Consider the following 17,494-nt stretch of genomic DNA (forward strand, 5'->3'; position numbering starts at 1 on the left):
AGCAGCTCTTGGAATTCCTTTCCAGACTTTGCCAGATTATTTAGAAGGGGCTGACCAGGTAATGTATTAAATGCTTGTTTTCTGTCCAGTTTAAAAGTCATACTAATCCAGGTCAGTGTTGAAGGACCCTATTCATAGTTCCTAAATATTTAGCTCTACTTATTTTTTAAAAATATTTATCTTAAAATGTAATACCGGTTTTGATATGTTAATGTTGTACAATATGCATCTTGCACCCAAATATACTGTGCTGCTCTTCTACTAAATTTCAGTTTCTTTGTTTAGTTGTGACTGTGTTGGTAGACTGCTTCAGTGGCATAGTGGTTTCAGCATACGCCTCAGATGCAGGAGGTTGCTGGTTCAAACCCTGGCAGAGTCATACCAGAAACTAATAAAAATGGTACTAGCAGCTGCCTCGCTTGGCGCTCAGCATTGAGAGGTTTGTGCTAGGACTTGCTGGTTTGGTGTCAGGATAATGTGACTGGGTGGGACATCATGCTACATATCTGCAGCATGATACCCCAGTGCTAGACATCACTATAAACTATCGCACTGCAAAATTGTTGTGACATGACTGAATTTTTAAAAAAAACTATGTTAAAAATCCAATCACACACAAACACATACCGTGTTGGCAAATATTTTAAAGTCATGTTGATTCCTCAGTTTTAACTTTTATCGCTTATTTATTATCTAAAGTGTAAACAGCGAATAGTTGATCAACAACAAGTAATATTCTTTAGTCAATCATGATAAAGGCCTTTCACCTAGACTGCATTTTCTGTCATTATATGGACCTTGAATAATGATAATATTAATTATTGTGCAAATGTTCTTATGATGATACATAGACCAGTTCAAGAAACAACAGTGTGAAATGTGTATTGTTGTATGAAAGAATAATTTTGGACATTCTCTCTGAGGTCATTGTTGGCTTGCAGAATGCTTGGCCTAATTGTTGTATTAGCAGAAGTTGAGATGGTAATTGTGAAACATCTGTTGCTTTAATCAGTGTATAAAGTTATGGAATTGCGTTTTCAAAATTGTTTATTTTTATAAGATAAACTTGGTAGAAAGCATACAAGCAGGGTATTCACACAGTTCTAGAGACAACAGTTCCAAATAAGTAAAGATTGTTTGTTAGAATGTCTCCTTTTAATTTCCCTAGCCAGATTCCTAATTGCTTTATATTTCAAAGGCTTTGTTTTAAAATCCTTTGTTTAATATTTAATTCATTTGATTAGTGTGGTCTGCCAGAGAAAATCATCTCAATTATAACACTTTTATCACTTGGCATGCCTAAGCCAGATAAACAGTGGTGGTCATTTAAGTAACAAAGGTGTAACAACAAAGGTGTCTGGTAACAAAAGCTTGATAGTTACATGCCACTCATAATCAGTAAATAACAAAGACCTAACAATGATTCCGGATGACAAAGGCGTGACATCATTCATTCTTGGTACATTAGAATCACTGATTGCTGGTTAGATGCAATTAAAGCACGAAAGGGAAAGTTTGCATTTTACTTTATTGACTAAATAGTTTGAAAATATTCATTTGCTGTTGGTCTTTAACAGTATGTTGACTGATTGAAAACAGCTGGAAGTAAATCTTGCGACAAAAAAAATGTAAGTGTGACAGGTTTTACTATACTAAATATAGAACAATCTTTAAATGACCTTTTTCAAACACCAGGTGACAGAATTTGACCAAATTTGGCAACACTCTGACATAATGGCTTTCACAATTTTTACAGATGATGCTGATTCACTTTCAACATGTCCATCATTACTGAAGTTAGAAAAATCTTGAACAGCATCTTAAAAAAACTGTGGAACAGCATTCAACCAGATATCACCAGATTTTACTGAAAGTACCATGGTATGATCTTGGTATGAAGGACTTTTACAAATGGACTGATGACCAATTCTGAAAATAGAAAGACCTTTAACACTTTTGCTAATACTTCTTTTATGAAATTGGAAAGAAAATATTCTGGTTTGCAAGGTTTTTAATGTTATACAAATGATTCTGACCTATCAAATATGGCCACTGCTAAAAAAAGTAAAAAAAACCCATTTAAATGGCTTCTTAGAACTGCTTAGCAGAATATAATTCAATTTAACAGAAAGAATCATGGCAGATAGGGCTTTCAGATTTATAAAAATGATATGGCCACATTACTAAAAATAGAAAAGTCTATAAGTGACTTCTTTTTAAAAAAAACATTCAACAAAATTAGATTAAATTTACCTGAAGGTATCCTGGCCTTAGGCATATTCTGATTTGAACAAATTGTGTTGATCTCTGTCAAATATAGCCATATGCAGTCAGCTGTGTTGCTCTGGGGTCAGATATAACCTGTGGTATCAACAGTGTTCATCTGTTGACAAATATAGCAATATGTAGTCAACAGTATTGATCTGCTGTTAAATATAGCCATATGCAGTCAACAGTACTGGAGGAAATTTGTTCACAATGTATCCTATTGACCTAGATTTTTTTAATCAGCTGTTTTTGCATTTGACTGTTACATTATTCATGCACACTCCCATGTGTTTGTACCCCCATACCAATTTTAAAAATAAAAAACATCAAGGATATTATAAAAAATGCACAAAACTCAGTCGTTTCATTTATGAGTTTATAATTTCTAACTTGATTGTCACCAGGGGGTCCTTAACACTGTCAACTTATTTTTATTTCAAAATAAACAAAAGCTCTCATTGTAAACAAGTAGACAGACTGCTCACTGTCCCTTTCTGGTTTCTAGAATAGTCCATTTTAGAAAAGACTGTCATTTGCATCCAGTATTTGCAAATTCTAGTTTTAATATTTCTAAAACAAATTAGTAAATAAAAAGGTGGTTCTGTTGTATACATGTGTTAAAAGAGATGTAACTCCAAACTTTACAGAATTATTGAGATTATCCAAGATGATGAGCTTGAAAACATAGATCTGTCCATGCAGATATGGTGACAGTTTTACTTTAAAAACTCCTGCTTGATTGAAAATGCCAACAAGCTGGCAGAGGTTAGAAACTGATGAATAAAAATGATTAAGTTTTGTGTACTTTTTATGTCCTTGATGCTGTTTATTTTACAAGTTGGTAGAGGGGTACAAACAAATAGGAAAATATTTGAATACTATAAGCAGATATCTAATCAACACCCAGATTTTAAAAATGAAAAACATGAAGTATATAAAAAATGGACCAAACTTAGTCATTTCATTCAACAGTTTTTAATTTCTAACCTGATTGCCGCTATTGGGCCCTTAACATTATTAACTTATTTGCATTTCAAAATAAACAGAAGCTCTAAATGTAAACAAGTAGACAGACTGCTCACTGTCCATTTCTGGTTTCTAGAATTGTCCATTTTAGTAAAGACTGTGTCATTTTGCTTAAATATTTGCAATGTATAATTTAAATGTTGAACAAATAAAAAGGAGGATCTTTTGTATACATGTGTTAAAAGAGATGTAACTCCAAAATTTATGAAATTATTGAGATTATCCAAGATAGGGAAAACATAAAACTGTCCATGCAGATATGGTGACAGTATAACTTTACAAAAACTCCAGCGCGATTCAAAATTCCAACAAGCTGACAGTGTTTGGGACCCCCTAGTGACAGTGAGGTTAGAAATTATAAATTGATGAACGAAATAATTAGTTTAGTCTATTTTTTATCTCTTTGAAGCTGTTTGTTTTTGAAGTTGATAGAGGGTACAAACAAATAAGAAAGCATGTGAATACTGTAGGCAGATGCCAGTCTTAAGTGAAGTTGCAGGGTTGAAAAGTCTGTACATGTCCACATACCTAATCAGGAAAATACTACATTTTTCACACTCACAATAAACTCTTACTTAATTAGCAGTTATAGAGACATAAAAATGACAATGTTAGGAACCCAAATTTGATCATGTGAAAGGTTACTTTCCAGAACGTATTCTGTGACTATTCAATAATAATTACAAAATGAAACCAGTCTGCTCTGTATCTGGTAAACATTCATTAGTATTGATGAACATGAGCAAAGTATTTTTATGAGCAGATTAAATGGAAAACAAACTTCTGACAGAAAATATAGACTTTCATTGAACAGAGTCTGCCTAATTCTTGATAGAACATAATTTTCATTAAAGAATAACACTGGTCAACCCTGAGTCGGCACTCACCTACCAGAAATTCAGTTGAGCCAAAAATTCTCTCTCACCATTTTAAGTTGGGCATATTAGTCCTCAGCCACTGAGTTGGGTCTCTTGTTTTGTTACCTAAGAAGCAATGGTCCATTCTGTGTTTAGTAACTTTGCTTTGTCACTTACAAATAAATGGAGTTTCTTTTTGTTTACTCTTAGAAAACGTTATATTGTGGATTTTCTTTTTCAGAAACAAGGAAACATAATTATTTTCAAGCATAAAATCTTTGTAGGATTTTTGTTAAGCAGAGTTATATTTGTTCATATGTATGTCTGTTTCAGGCTGTACAGAGTGCAAAACACTACATGGATTTGTCCAAAGGACCATTTGCTTTCCTGGTCAAGAGACAGACATTCCTGCCCTATAAACTGAAAAAGGGGAAAACCCTTGAGTATGCTTATATAGTTAATAAACCTATTTTTATAACATGGTACTTTTTACATCATTTTGTAGTTGGCAATTTGAGCAGAAATTATATATATACAATTTTAAAGATTTTATTGTTGGTATATTAATCAGAAATTATATGTCCAATTTTAAAGATTTTATACTTGGCCATTTGAGCAGGAATTATATGTATTCAATTTTAAGGATTTTGTAGTTGGTAAATTGATTAAAAATTATATCTATAGAATTTTAAAGATTATATAGTTGGTAAATTGAGCATAAGTTATATATATATATATATATATATATATATATATATATATATATATATATATATATATATATATATATCTTAAAAATAACATGGCATTTAAAGTGTTGGTATAAAGCAGTTTGATATACCAATACTATTGGTATATCAAATTGTGATCCACCCATGATGCAATAATACACATATATAAACATTCTTGCGAGTGTCTGCAGTTGATTCTAGATCAGTGATTAATTTCCACACATTAACCATTAGTGACATATGAAAATAACGATAAAAAGTATTAATAATCCCCGTTTTTAAGTGAATTTAATATGGTATACATTTTCATTACAATCCTTTCTGCTTTCTGTTCCCCCTCCCCTCTCATGCATAAAGGACAAACTACACAGAAATGTGCAGTGAGAAAGAAAAGGAATTTGGGCTGGATTAAGACATTGAAATAGAAATTACACCAAGTAACCCACAAGTATATGATTCATTGTAATGATATGTTTGCACTTTCCTTGGGATTTACCTACAGTGTTTATCAATGATACAAGGTTGCAAACCATGTCAACATATGGTAAATTTCCTGGTTACTTGGTACACATAATGCGATGTATGTAATGTTTTGTTGTTGTTTGTTAAACATACTATAATGTTCTAAAAATCAATTATTATTAATTAAATGTTAAAATGTCCAGGGTCTCTCTCTCTGTGGACCATCGTAACAAGATAATGGGCTAAAAACTATGAAATGACGAGCATAGAGGATTTTCGTTTGTGCCATCCCAGAATGTCTCTGGACTTATGAATGATGGTAAAAGTTAAGTCAAACTGACCAAAGGATGAGAGAGAGAGAGAGAGAGAGAGAGAGATTTAAAGTCGAACAGATCAGAGAGAGAGATAGTTTTGTGTTGGTGGTACTGTTACTAAAGCAGAATGATGACTTAGTTCAACTGTAAATATATTAAAATATTTTAATTACCTCTTGTTGGTTCATCATTTCATATAGTTTCTATTCTACATCAATTTCCATTTCCGGTACATGAATGACAAAGCGTTTATGTGAATGGCGTAGGTAACCAAGTGTTTATAGTGCTCTACTTTTATCATTAAAACTATCTTTCATGTTTAAATCATAAGTGTGTATTATATTGATTTGATCAATGTAAGTAAAAATAGAAACTAAAATAAGAAAACAATCAACTTTTCAATATGCAAAGGTGATTGTGAATAGCCACAAAAGGCATAGAACTACAGTTTGTAGTGGACACACTCGGGGATGTGAGGAGTTCAGTCACTCTGTCAATATACAGCTTCCTGTAGTAAATCTTAACTCCATTCAGAGGTCAAATATACGTATTAGTATGTGATATAAATAAAATATATGCACAGTATGTATGCTGTATCAGTGATATACCACGCATTGTATAAATTTTTCATTAAAAGGAAACTCGGCAAGCCTCGTTTCCCTTTAATGAAAAATGTAGACATCTCGTGGTATATCACTGATACAGTGTTCATACTATATATCTTCTCTGTCTAAAGGTTTAGAAAAAGATTTTATTATTGTCATGCATTAACTGAGTCTAACTGAAGGATAACATCAGTAGAAAAAAAAATTGGTCATCGAGAATTTAAAAAGCAGCTAGATAAATTTGAAATCATGGTATTCATATATGCAGTGCAAAATCAATTGTTAACTGGCAATTAGTACCATGTATTAAGACTTGCACTGACCACTTATTAGCACACTCAAAGTTAACAAGAAACTTAATTTTATTCAGAGATATAAGGTTTGAGTCAAAGCTACTGAGTCAGTTTGAATATACATTAATCCCATTTAGTTCTCCCTTACCTAAGAGAATCCTCGAAAATCATTGCTGAATATACCTTTTTTGTATTGCTTGTAGTTTTCCCCTGACCCGAGAGAGTGCCTTGAAGATCATTGTTGATGGTCTTGACAACAGGGATGTTGTGGTCAGCACAACTGGCATGCTGTCTCGGGAATTATATGAGTACAGGTAATTACAGGGAATAAAATGGGAAATTGGAAGGAGTAATTGTGTTGCTAATGAATCTGTTAAAGCTTGACATTAAAAGTGGTCGTTATAGTCATCATTGTTAGACAAATCTACAGAAATTCAATTCACCTGTGTAAAAGGAAACCAGATAAAATGTTTGCCTGGGTGATATTAAAACCTGTTCTTGAGAGAAAATAACTTGAAGTAAATTTTCAATAAGTTTTCATTACAATTGTTACATTTACCAATTTTTTTCGTTAGATGGAAATGACCCATTTATAATTTATTTTACAGAGATGACTTGGATATGGTAGTTTCTCTAACTTTGTTTACTTGCAGGGTACAGAAAAACATGGGGCATGAGAAAGACTTCCTGACTGTGGGATCGATGGGCCATGCTTCATCCATTGCTCTGGGAATAGCGTTATCAAAGCCAAAAAGACAGGTAATACACAGCAGAATCTAAAGATTTGATCCTGTATCCTGGAATATTTACTTCAAAACACTGAAAATGTATATTAATTTGGGTGTTAGATAAAATGATAAAACGTGTTTTGCATGTTTTTTTTGTTGCAATTTTAGGTAAGTAAATTTTGTTTGGACCATAGCCCATTTTTGGCTATTGACCCTAAGGCTAAGTGAGTTCATGTATGGTTGATCACCTGTATTGCATTGTCTGTTATCCATTATACATCATCTGTTCATAGTTGTTATTTACAACTTTTTCTCAAAAACCACTCAACAAGAATTTAAAATAAATTTGAAACAAAGCATACCGTCTTGAAGCTCATTAAAATTAATTCCATTGATGTTAAATCAACTATCAAATTTGGTTGCCATTAGTTAAATAATAGAAAAATCTTTTAAATAACTTTTTCTCAAAATCCTCTCAACACAACTTCTGAATCATCAAATTGACAAAAGGCCGAGTTTGAGAATTTAGTAGCTTCCCCTGCAGAATATGATGACTGAATAGGATTTTTTGAAAATATTTGTCACTGCAATATTGCTGATTCTTTTCTGTCAGGTATTCTGCCTTGATGGTGATGGAGCAGCCATTATGCACATGGGAAATATGGCCACCATTGGTCAAGGAGGTCCAACAAACTACAAGCACATCCTTATTAACAATGGAGCCCACGACTCTGTGGGAGGACAACCAACTAATGCTGCAAACCACACAGGATTCTCATTTGGAGCAGTAGTTTTGGGATGTGGTTATAAAGAGGTATGGGGAGAAAGTGAAAGTTACTTGTTGATATTTACCTTTATTAATTATAGACCAGAAGAGCTTATGGGATGGTCTGTCATCCATCATCCATTTGTTAGCAAAGTTTCTGATCAATACTCCTGCTACATGACTTGGATGATTGCCATTAAACTTTACCCAAACATTCATCCCATGGTCTAGTTGGTCCTAAAGATTCCACTGTTCAGTTTTACATCCTTTTGAAAGAGTGACAAGTAGAAGGTGAATTTGCAATATGCATATTGGAGAGAATGTTGGCATACCTATTTGCTACTTTCATGCACTGGGGTTGATATTTCTTTGCTTATGGTAATTATGGAAATTATGCACTGTCTATAGCAGACAGCTGATCAGAATGGCAGCTCCTGTTTGCTTGAAAAATTAGTTGGAACTGGTCCAGAGTACATTAGGGCTGTTCCATTAAAAAATACATGGGACCCAGGGAAGGCACTTTTAAAGTGGGGTACCCACCCACAGATGCATTTAAAATTTCTTATCATTTAATATGAACACTGTGAAATCAAAGTACCCTGGCATATATTTTAAACAAACTGCCTTTTCTGGGTACCATATATGTTTAAAATGGAATAACCCTTAGCTTTAACAGTTATTAAAACAGAACAAATCAATTTTGCCAGAATGGCAATACCAGCTTTGAAAGTGCAAACAATGATTTATAAATTATTTAAAAAGTAAAATAAGTTATAGGCTCATTTTTTCCAATTGACCTTTGAAACCCAGGGGGTGAAAATGACCTAGCAGTCTTTTGATAGGTGTACAGCTGAAGGAAGGCCAAGCTGTATACTCTTCAACCCATGTTACACCTGTCAATCATACAACAAAAAAAAGAATTCAGAAGTACTTTTAGCAATACCTTAGATATCCAAGGTCTTATTTAAGTAGCCAGGATTACCAGTGAGGAAAATCTGGGAAATGTTTTGTTCTTTAAAAGTCGAACCCAGTGCAAATTAGAAAATTATAAAGTGGAACCAAATGAAAATAGTGCTGCTCAGACACTAAATATGGTGTCCACAGGCAGCCAGCTTGAATATTTTGTCTCTGCTTCTCCTGAATGGATGTTCATATCGACATGGGGGCCCTGAGTGGCTGAGTGGTCTTAAGTGCTCACCATTACAGATCACTGCCATCTCACCTCTGTCTGTGTGGGTTCAAGTCTTTGGCTTGGCCAATGTGGGTACATGAAAAAGCTTGCCAGTAGCTTCTCGTGGGTCAGTGGTTCTTTCCAGGGTCTTCCTGTGTTCTTCCTCCACCATTTATATTGGCAGCCATGTATAGCCTATCTTGTGCTGAAAAATGACATTAAACCCAATAACAAAGACAACAACATATCAGCATGAGGTTTTCATTAATAGACCTCTTATGATATCTTGGTTCTAAATGAAAATGGTGTCAATCAGATGTACAATATGGCCACCTTGGTTGCTGTCTTGAAAATCTTATTATTGCTACTTCACGTTAACAGAAAGTCATATCAGACTGGGGTTTTCACCAGAAGACTTCTTAAGATGCCTTGTTTGTCCTAAATTAAAATGGTAACAATACTAATAATAATAATGAAAAATAATATCCTTTATTTACCCAGGGTGATAAATTAGCTAATAGAATGTTTACATTCTAGCCCTGCAGTTGAAACACATTTGTAACAGCTATAATTAGTAAAAATCTACAAGGTTGACATCTACAGCATAAAAGAAACAATTATAACAGAATACAAATTATTAAAGGTTAAAATACTATGTCACAAAGGTGTATCACATGTGCCACTTACAAATGTTATGCAGTCATAAAATCCATAGTGCTGATTAAAACATCTATCGAGACATGGTTTCTTCAAATCATAAAATATTATACATGTTTAATACATGCTGCACTACCACTCTGGTGGCCTAGTGGTTAGAGCATCCGCCTCGGAAGCGGGAGGTTGTGGGTTCGATCCCCAGCTGTGTCATACCAAAGACTTACAAAAATGGTACTAACAGCTGCCTTGCTTGGCGCTCGTCATTAAGAGGTTAGTGTTAGGACTGGTCAGCCTGGTGTCAGGATAATGTGACTGGGTGGGACATCATGCTACATGTCTGTGGCATGATGCCCCAGTGCTATACATCACTTTAAACTGCCACCCTGCAGACATCGTAGCAGACATCATAACGATATGACTGAAAAATTGTTAAAGCTATGTTAAAAATCATAATCACAAGTCATGCTACAAACTGTTCCATAAAACTGGACTGGTGTAAGCAAAAGATTTTTTAAAATTCTCTGTCTGATTTTTTGGTGATGTAAATTATTGTTTGCACTTGACTGTTTACTCCCTGTAGTAATTTTCCTTACAAACTTAAAAAACACTTAAGGATCCTCTGGCACTAAATTATTTAAGACCCTGAAGGCATGAAAGTTTGTATGAGCTTGATATTGATGATGCCTCTTGAATTTGAGTGTCAGCATTCCAATTGATGGACCCATCCTTTTCATTTCTGTACAAGAACTCCTTTATTTATCAGATTTCAACAGCTTGATATTGATGGCACCTTTGCTGAGTGTGATCATTATCATTCTGTGTCATTATTTAATGGAGTTAATGCCCTTAGTTGTCAGTCTAATTCACTTGCATTCTGCACAATAACTAGGTTAACTGTAATTAAATTTCAGCCAAATTTTTTGGTATACCACAAGTTCTTTTTTGTCAGCATTATGCATCATTTAGCAGAATTACACCCGATTGTCAGCCACTTTTGTTAATGCACATGAATTGCATTTATTGTTTATTTACCTTTATTGGATTTTTAAAAAAAAATTGTAGGCAGCTTGATATTAATTAGACCTCAGCTGAATATAATTGTAAAGTTTTCAAATTTGATATCATCTTTTAGCAGAGTTATGGTTCATAATTGTTGAACTTGCCCATTTTCCCTTCTGCAAAGTAATTTCTGTAATTTCTCTTGCCTTTGAACCAAATTTAATAGGCAGCTTTATGTCGTTGAAACCTCGACTTCATTTGAATTTTCATTGTTCATTCTGCATCAGCATTTAGTAGAATTGTGGCCTTTGTTCTATACAAGAATTTTTTTTTGCAGTTTTATACATCTAACCCCCAACTTAGGTGATGGTTGTGTTTCCAAGAATGGTTGCATAACTCAAAAGTTTTGGTTTCACTTCCAGTAAGTTTCATTGCAAAATATGTAATTCATTGAACTTGAATACTATTCACTTTAGCCATTTACAAATCATGATTTTTTTTTTTTAGAAAAATAAAATTCATTAATTTGTAGTCCTCACTAAAACACTTAAATTAAATTCTTATGAAATCGCCATAATGTGAAGTCGTGTTTTTGCTTAAGTTGGTGGATACCTATACTGATACTTCAACAGAATTTGAGTATCGACATTACGAGTCATTGTTTTTTGGAGATATGGTCACTGAATGTTGGATCCATGTTTTGCATGGAATTTTATACTGATTAGATCTCATCTTGATTTAATTATCAGTGTTCAGAAGTGTCTTCCATTTTCTTTGCTCTTTTAATACATCACCGTTACGGTCTAACCATTTCCACTTCTAAACCATACTTATCTACTTCCAATGATAAACAGAGAATATCAGTTCCTGTAATTAGCTTCTTGATTGTTTGATTTTTACAGGCACTACTTGCAGTGAATGAGGAAGAAGTGGCTGAAGCTGTTAGTAAAATGAAGTCCATGACAGGTCCTGTTTTTCTCGAAATCAAAGTTTCTAAAGGTGGACGCAAGGACCTTGGTCGACCAACAAGAACACCTCTTGAGAATAAACATGACTTTATGCATTTTCTAGCCATCAACTGAGTTACAGAGGGACAAGTCTTCGAGTTCCTTTACTGTATTTAAATTATTTACTTATTTAATATTTAATTTATTTGATTAGAGATATCATTATCACACCTTATTTATTTTCAGGGTCATTATCTGCTGTATTTAACACCTGGGTGTATCATCGGTTTAGCTTACAACCCCAAAGACTTCCAATAAAAACTTGTAATGCATTTGAAGCATGAAAACATTCTTATTAGAGATTCAGATATGCACAGTGTATCTGTTTATCATCCGAATTCTCGTGTTTTTATATTGGATATAAGTTTCCAATAATATGCCCTTCATTTGAAAAATTGTCTTCCATTTTCCTTGATGCCTATTCATAAAGGACACTCAAGCAGATTTACTGGGAATTGAAATATAAGTTTAAATGAAGAACACTGATTTATGCATGTTGTTTTTAAGGAGCAGTTGTGCAATTGTCATTTATATTGAGATATCCACTGAGACAGGTATCACAGTATTATGTGAGTTGAAAAATATATAACAGAGATTGGTTACTCCCCCCCCCACACACACACACACATACTCTCTAGTGGCACCCATTTTGTATGCAAATAAGGATGCTGATATCTTGAGTGTTCAGGTGAGGGGCCATTGATGATTGCAGTGGTTAATGAGTTATGGATGTAAACTACAGGTAACTTTGTGTGCATTAGTGAACAGGTGATCATTCTTTAACAAGCTGTTTTAAAAGTAAATTTTTTAACAGTAATGAGGTTTTAAATGTAAAAAAATTGATGATATTTAATAAATACAGATTGATACAGATTTTTGATGACACATTGCAGCACTGTTTCACACATTGTTATCAGATCATTATCATTAGAGATGTGAGATGTTTGCTCCTGTTTAGACCTTACACGCTGTCATTAAACATTGAATATGGCCTTTACAATTAATATGCTTTTCTAAAGCTTGTGCAATCAGCAGAAAATTTATTTAGCTTTTAAATGATACCAAATATGACTTAATGTAATGGAAGATGAAGAAATGTATAAATAAAGCACAGTTGCAGTGGAAAAGAGGTACAAGTTATTTAAAGACAAAATTGTGTACTTGTGTTTAAGCCTCATTTTAAAAGTCAAATTAATTTCCTAAAGCTTGTGCAATCAGCAAAAAATGTATTTAACTTTTAAGTGGTATCAAATATGACTAGGTTTAATACAAGATGAAGAAATGAATAAAAAGTGCAACTGGTATATTCTTTAAAAGTTGCAGCAGAAAAGTAGTTCAAGTTATTTCAGAGACAGAATTTTATGCTTGTGTTTAAACCTTAGATATGACCTCTAATATTGAAATTCGAATTTCCTAAACTTGAGCAATTGGCTGAAATTTTTTAAATGATAACAAATATGGCATGATTTAACGCAAGGTGAAGAAATGCATTAAAAATAGGCATTGGAGATATAGTCCACCAATTTTGACTATTCATGTCACACCAACCCCTTGGACTTGTCACTCGCATACTGAAATGTCACAAAATTAAAGAGAAAAGATACAATGATAATGCAGTTTTTTTAAATGTTAATTATCAATGATATATGCAATAGATATCACTGAATAATAATATTGAACTGAATTTCACATCCCAATTTCAAGATGCCTGTTCTTGCAGTAGACTTACAATATAGCTGCCCTGTTATTGCTCATGGTTAATTTACTGTCACGTCATGTTACCAACATCTTTTGAAAGGAAAAGACCGGGTGGAGAGTTACCAATCTCTGTGCTGTACATGTCTCTGGTGTCAGTATTAAGTTGATTTGCTCAAAGTCAATTTAGCAAAACAATGCTGTCAAAAATGTATGGATCAAATCTGTTAGTGTGATACCTGAGGTGTAACACTTGATTGGTCAGATAGATTATGTTGTAAAACTTTTCTGGGTGTCACAAGACTTGCATGTAATTTTGTTATTACAATATAATAAGAAATATATTTTGTTTAATGTCATATTTACTTAGCGCCAGTTTTTTCTATATTTAATATTTCATGAATGTTGCTTGTTTCTTCTTACAAGGTGCTATATTTCTGGGAATAAAGATTATTATCTCATACAAATGACATGGACTAAAGTAGAACAGATTCCTTGATATAACAAACTTCCAAACTGGACGCCATATCCATGGTTCATACGGCCTTGAAATATCCTTGAATTTTAAGGGATTGTCTTGAAAACTTCTTAAATTTTGTCATCACTAGTTTTATCGTACAAGAAGTCCTTAAATTAGCTGAAACATTATTTTTATTTTTCCTAACACTCCTTATCTGATGGATTAAAACTTTAAATTCAGAATTTTTTTATTTATGTATTTTCCTCAATCATTTGTTTAAAGATTACAAAATGGAATCAAATTGGTTGGATCAAATGATGCACAACAGGGGCAGTTACCAAATGGAGTAATGTTCATTCATTATAGTGATATGCTCATTAGTGTTATATGTATTTTTGTGGTGATAAACACAGTAATATATGGAAAAAGTTAAACATCCTTAAGAAAATATACTCCTTGAAAACTGGTAAAAATCCTTGAATACATGTTAAAAAACAACTCTCTGAGTCTGTATAAACCATGATAGAACATAAAAAGACAAATTTTTGGGAACTGGTGTTTTGTTATAATGAACAGATCAAATGGACCCGAAATCATTTGTTATAAGGAGGTAGTACTGTACCTTTTCCATATTCCCTAGATCTAGTCTTTATGAATATTTACTCACACTCCATTTATTTTCTAGTCCTGTACAGTTAATAAAAGTATGCTTAGGCAGGTATGTATTCATGTTATGTTATATTAAAAGTCGATGTCTCTCATATGTCATTGAACTTTCATTTTGAAACAGGAAAAGCTGGTCCATATCATTTGGATTAACTGCAATCTTACTTCAGTGTAATTATAATATACCCTAATATACCCAATAATACTTTTATTTTTGTAATTTTGCTATGAGTATTCGCAGTTCAGTTCATTTTTTATCTCATCAGTAATATTTTTAAGCTCATCAGGGTAAAGTCTAAGTAAAGTTTAGATACAGCCATGCATTCATCATATGTTGTGTGTTGTGTGACATGCTTCCATGAACAATTGCTATTTTAAACTTCTTCTAAAACAAAGCCACTGGGCCAGATTTGGTACAGAGTATTGTGAAATAAATTTGTATTAATAATGCCAATCTGTCATTGGATATGCCCACTCTTACTCAGCGTTGTAAAACCCTTTGTAAAATTCTTATTTCTGCTACTTTTTCGAAATGAAAAGTCATATTGACTTGGGGTTTTCACCAGATAACTTATTATTGTGTCTGATTGGTCCGAGATCCAGCATGACCACCATGGCAGAAATCATGAAAGTCTTATCACCGCTCCTAGTATTGATGGTCACACTGACATAGAGTTTTACCAAAAGTCTTAAAATGATATTTGATTGGTCTTAAATCAAAATGGTACCCCACAGACATCCAATAATGGTTGCCACAATGAATATGTTGAAATTCTGGTCACTAATTCTCCAGAATGAATGGTCATATTGACATGGGATATTCACCAGACATCTTCTATGGCGTCTAGTTTGCTATCAATGAAATTGGTGCTGATCATACATGGCCATCACAGTGGCTAATCTGAAATGAAAATCTTATCACCCAAGAATGCCAAATGGTTTCAGTACTCAGCAGTTAAACAGAAGTAGAGTATCTGTCCCTTAAAGAGTTTCTGGTTCTTTTAAAATGCTCAAGAAATAATTCTTATATGCATCTTTTCTAGTTATTCTAAATTCTGTGATATACCTTTGATATTTATTCAGTAAGTTCCCAGAAGAGCTGTATTATTTTAATATTCTTTGTGAGTTATATAATGTGGTTTTGAGCAGTAAAGGTTCTTTGGGAGAGTGTTGGACTCATAATTCAATTGTCACAGGTTCAAAGAACATCCAAGCCAGCCCATTCAGCTGGTTTAGTGTGTCCTTGGGAAAGGCACTTAGCTTCCATTTCCTTGGTGTGATATAGTCAGTAATGTGCTTAAAGTGCTATTAAAATCCACAATTTGGTACAAATGCTACAATTGTTTTTAGAGTTATTGCCTTTTTGATCTCAATGCAGGGTATAACGGAATCTGGTGAATGGAACTAGTCCTGCAATTTTTGATGGATCATTCTGAAACTAGGTACATATTATAGCCATCATCCAAAAATGCAGGGGCCCCGAGTGGCTGAGTGGTCTAAAGCGCTGTCCGTTACGGATCACTGCCATCTCACCTCTATCTGCGCCGGTTCGAGTCTCGGATTCAGCCAATGTGGGTATGTGAGAAAGCTTGCCAGTAGCTTCTCGTGGGTCGGTGGTTCTTACCGGGGTTTTCTCGGGTTCTTCCTCCACCATTAATACTGGCCGCCATGTATAGCCTATCGTATGCTGAAAAATGGCGTTAAACCCCACAACAACAACAACAACAACAACCAAAAATGCACATATTCACAGATCAGAATGCTCCTGTGATTTTTTTGGGAAGTTATTGCTCTTTTTGTCTTGTCGCTGGTTGTATACAAAAATATTCTGAACACAACTTGTCTCACCTTTTTCAGTATATCACCATAAACCTTGTATATGATATGGCCATCTTCTGAAGCTGTGCATAGCAACAGATCACTGCACAAACTACTAACCTTTCTGTCATTGTGAGTAAGATAGAATCTTGTGAACTAAAAAAAATTCTTATGTTTATTTTTAAGGGATTGCTGTGAAATTTGACATACATTATGGTCATGATTCTAAGTTATTATGTCTAGTTGTTCCTAAATGAAAATGGTACCCCTCTGGTTTACAGTATATTTGCCATGGTGACCATCTTGAAAATACTGTCGCTATTCTCCTGAGCTGATGGTCTTATCAGCATGGGATTTTATTACCATATCTAGCTGCATCTTGAAAATCTTGTCTTTAAAAGCACCAATAGCTTACCCGTGGCTATTGTTTAGCTTTCTTTTTCGTGCCGAATAAATGTACCTTATGTGCATTCATCCTTAGAGTGAAGAATAGCAATAAGGATGGCAAATCATTCAACTTCTTTGGAGAGTTATTTCGCGAAAATAAAGCTTACTACAGAAATTTAAATACAAGGTCAATATTGTCAAACCGAAGCCTCTAACTGACTGAGACTTCTCTAATTCGGTTATTTTATATTTGATGTTTATGTTTTCGTTTTTTTATGCATGCTCATTTATTTACCCAGACACTCACAATTTGTCATTGCCCTCCCTGCTGCTGTAGTAATATGGCTTAATGAAATCATTATTATATCAATAATAGCGCTAAATATGGAATCTCATACAGCTAAACTAGCTTCACAGTGACTAGAGGCAATTAAGAAATATCTCCCATCTGTGATTCTGTCAAACAACAACTAGAAGTGTGTCAGGAGTCTCAGGTGGAATTTACAGAAGGTACAGAACAGTTATTTAAAACAGTTGTTGAACAACAAAAAAAATTGTTACAGCAACTGAGGCATCACAAAAAG

General features: G+C 33.7%; 1 protein-coding gene across 4 annotated transcripts in view; it reads left to right on the forward strand.

Annotated features, from left to right (window-relative positions):
• LOC149787794 (uncharacterized) overlaps positions 1-15,873 on the forward strand; it is a 49,460-nt gene extending 33,587 nt beyond the window's left edge. For all 4 annotated transcript variants that reach the window (XM_089973997.1, XM_089973996.1, XM_089973999.1 and 1 more), the window contains 6 exons: positions 3-58; positions 4,485-4,594; positions 6,760-6,870; positions 7,210-7,315; positions 7,898-8,098; positions 11,780-15,873. In XM_089973997.1, coding sequence (XP_089830123.1) covers positions 3-58; positions 4,485-4,594; positions 6,760-6,870; positions 7,210-7,315; positions 7,898-8,098; positions 11,780-11,959 — 764 coding nt within the window. In that variant the 3' untranslated portion in view covers positions 11,960-15,873. The remainder of the gene's footprint in view (positions 1-2; positions 59-4,484; positions 4,595-6,759; positions 6,871-7,209; positions 7,316-7,897; positions 8,099-11,779) is intronic.
• Positions 15,874-17,494: the final 1,621 nt, after the last annotated feature.

Source organism: Sinohyriopsis cumingii, chromosome 11 (assembly GCF_028554795.1).
Source record: "Sinohyriopsis cumingii isolate HCF-2022 chromosome 11, ASM2855479v2, whole genome shotgun sequence".
Taxonomy (NCBI): Eukaryota; Metazoa; Mollusca; class Bivalvia; order Unionida; family Unionidae; genus Sinohyriopsis; species Sinohyriopsis cumingii.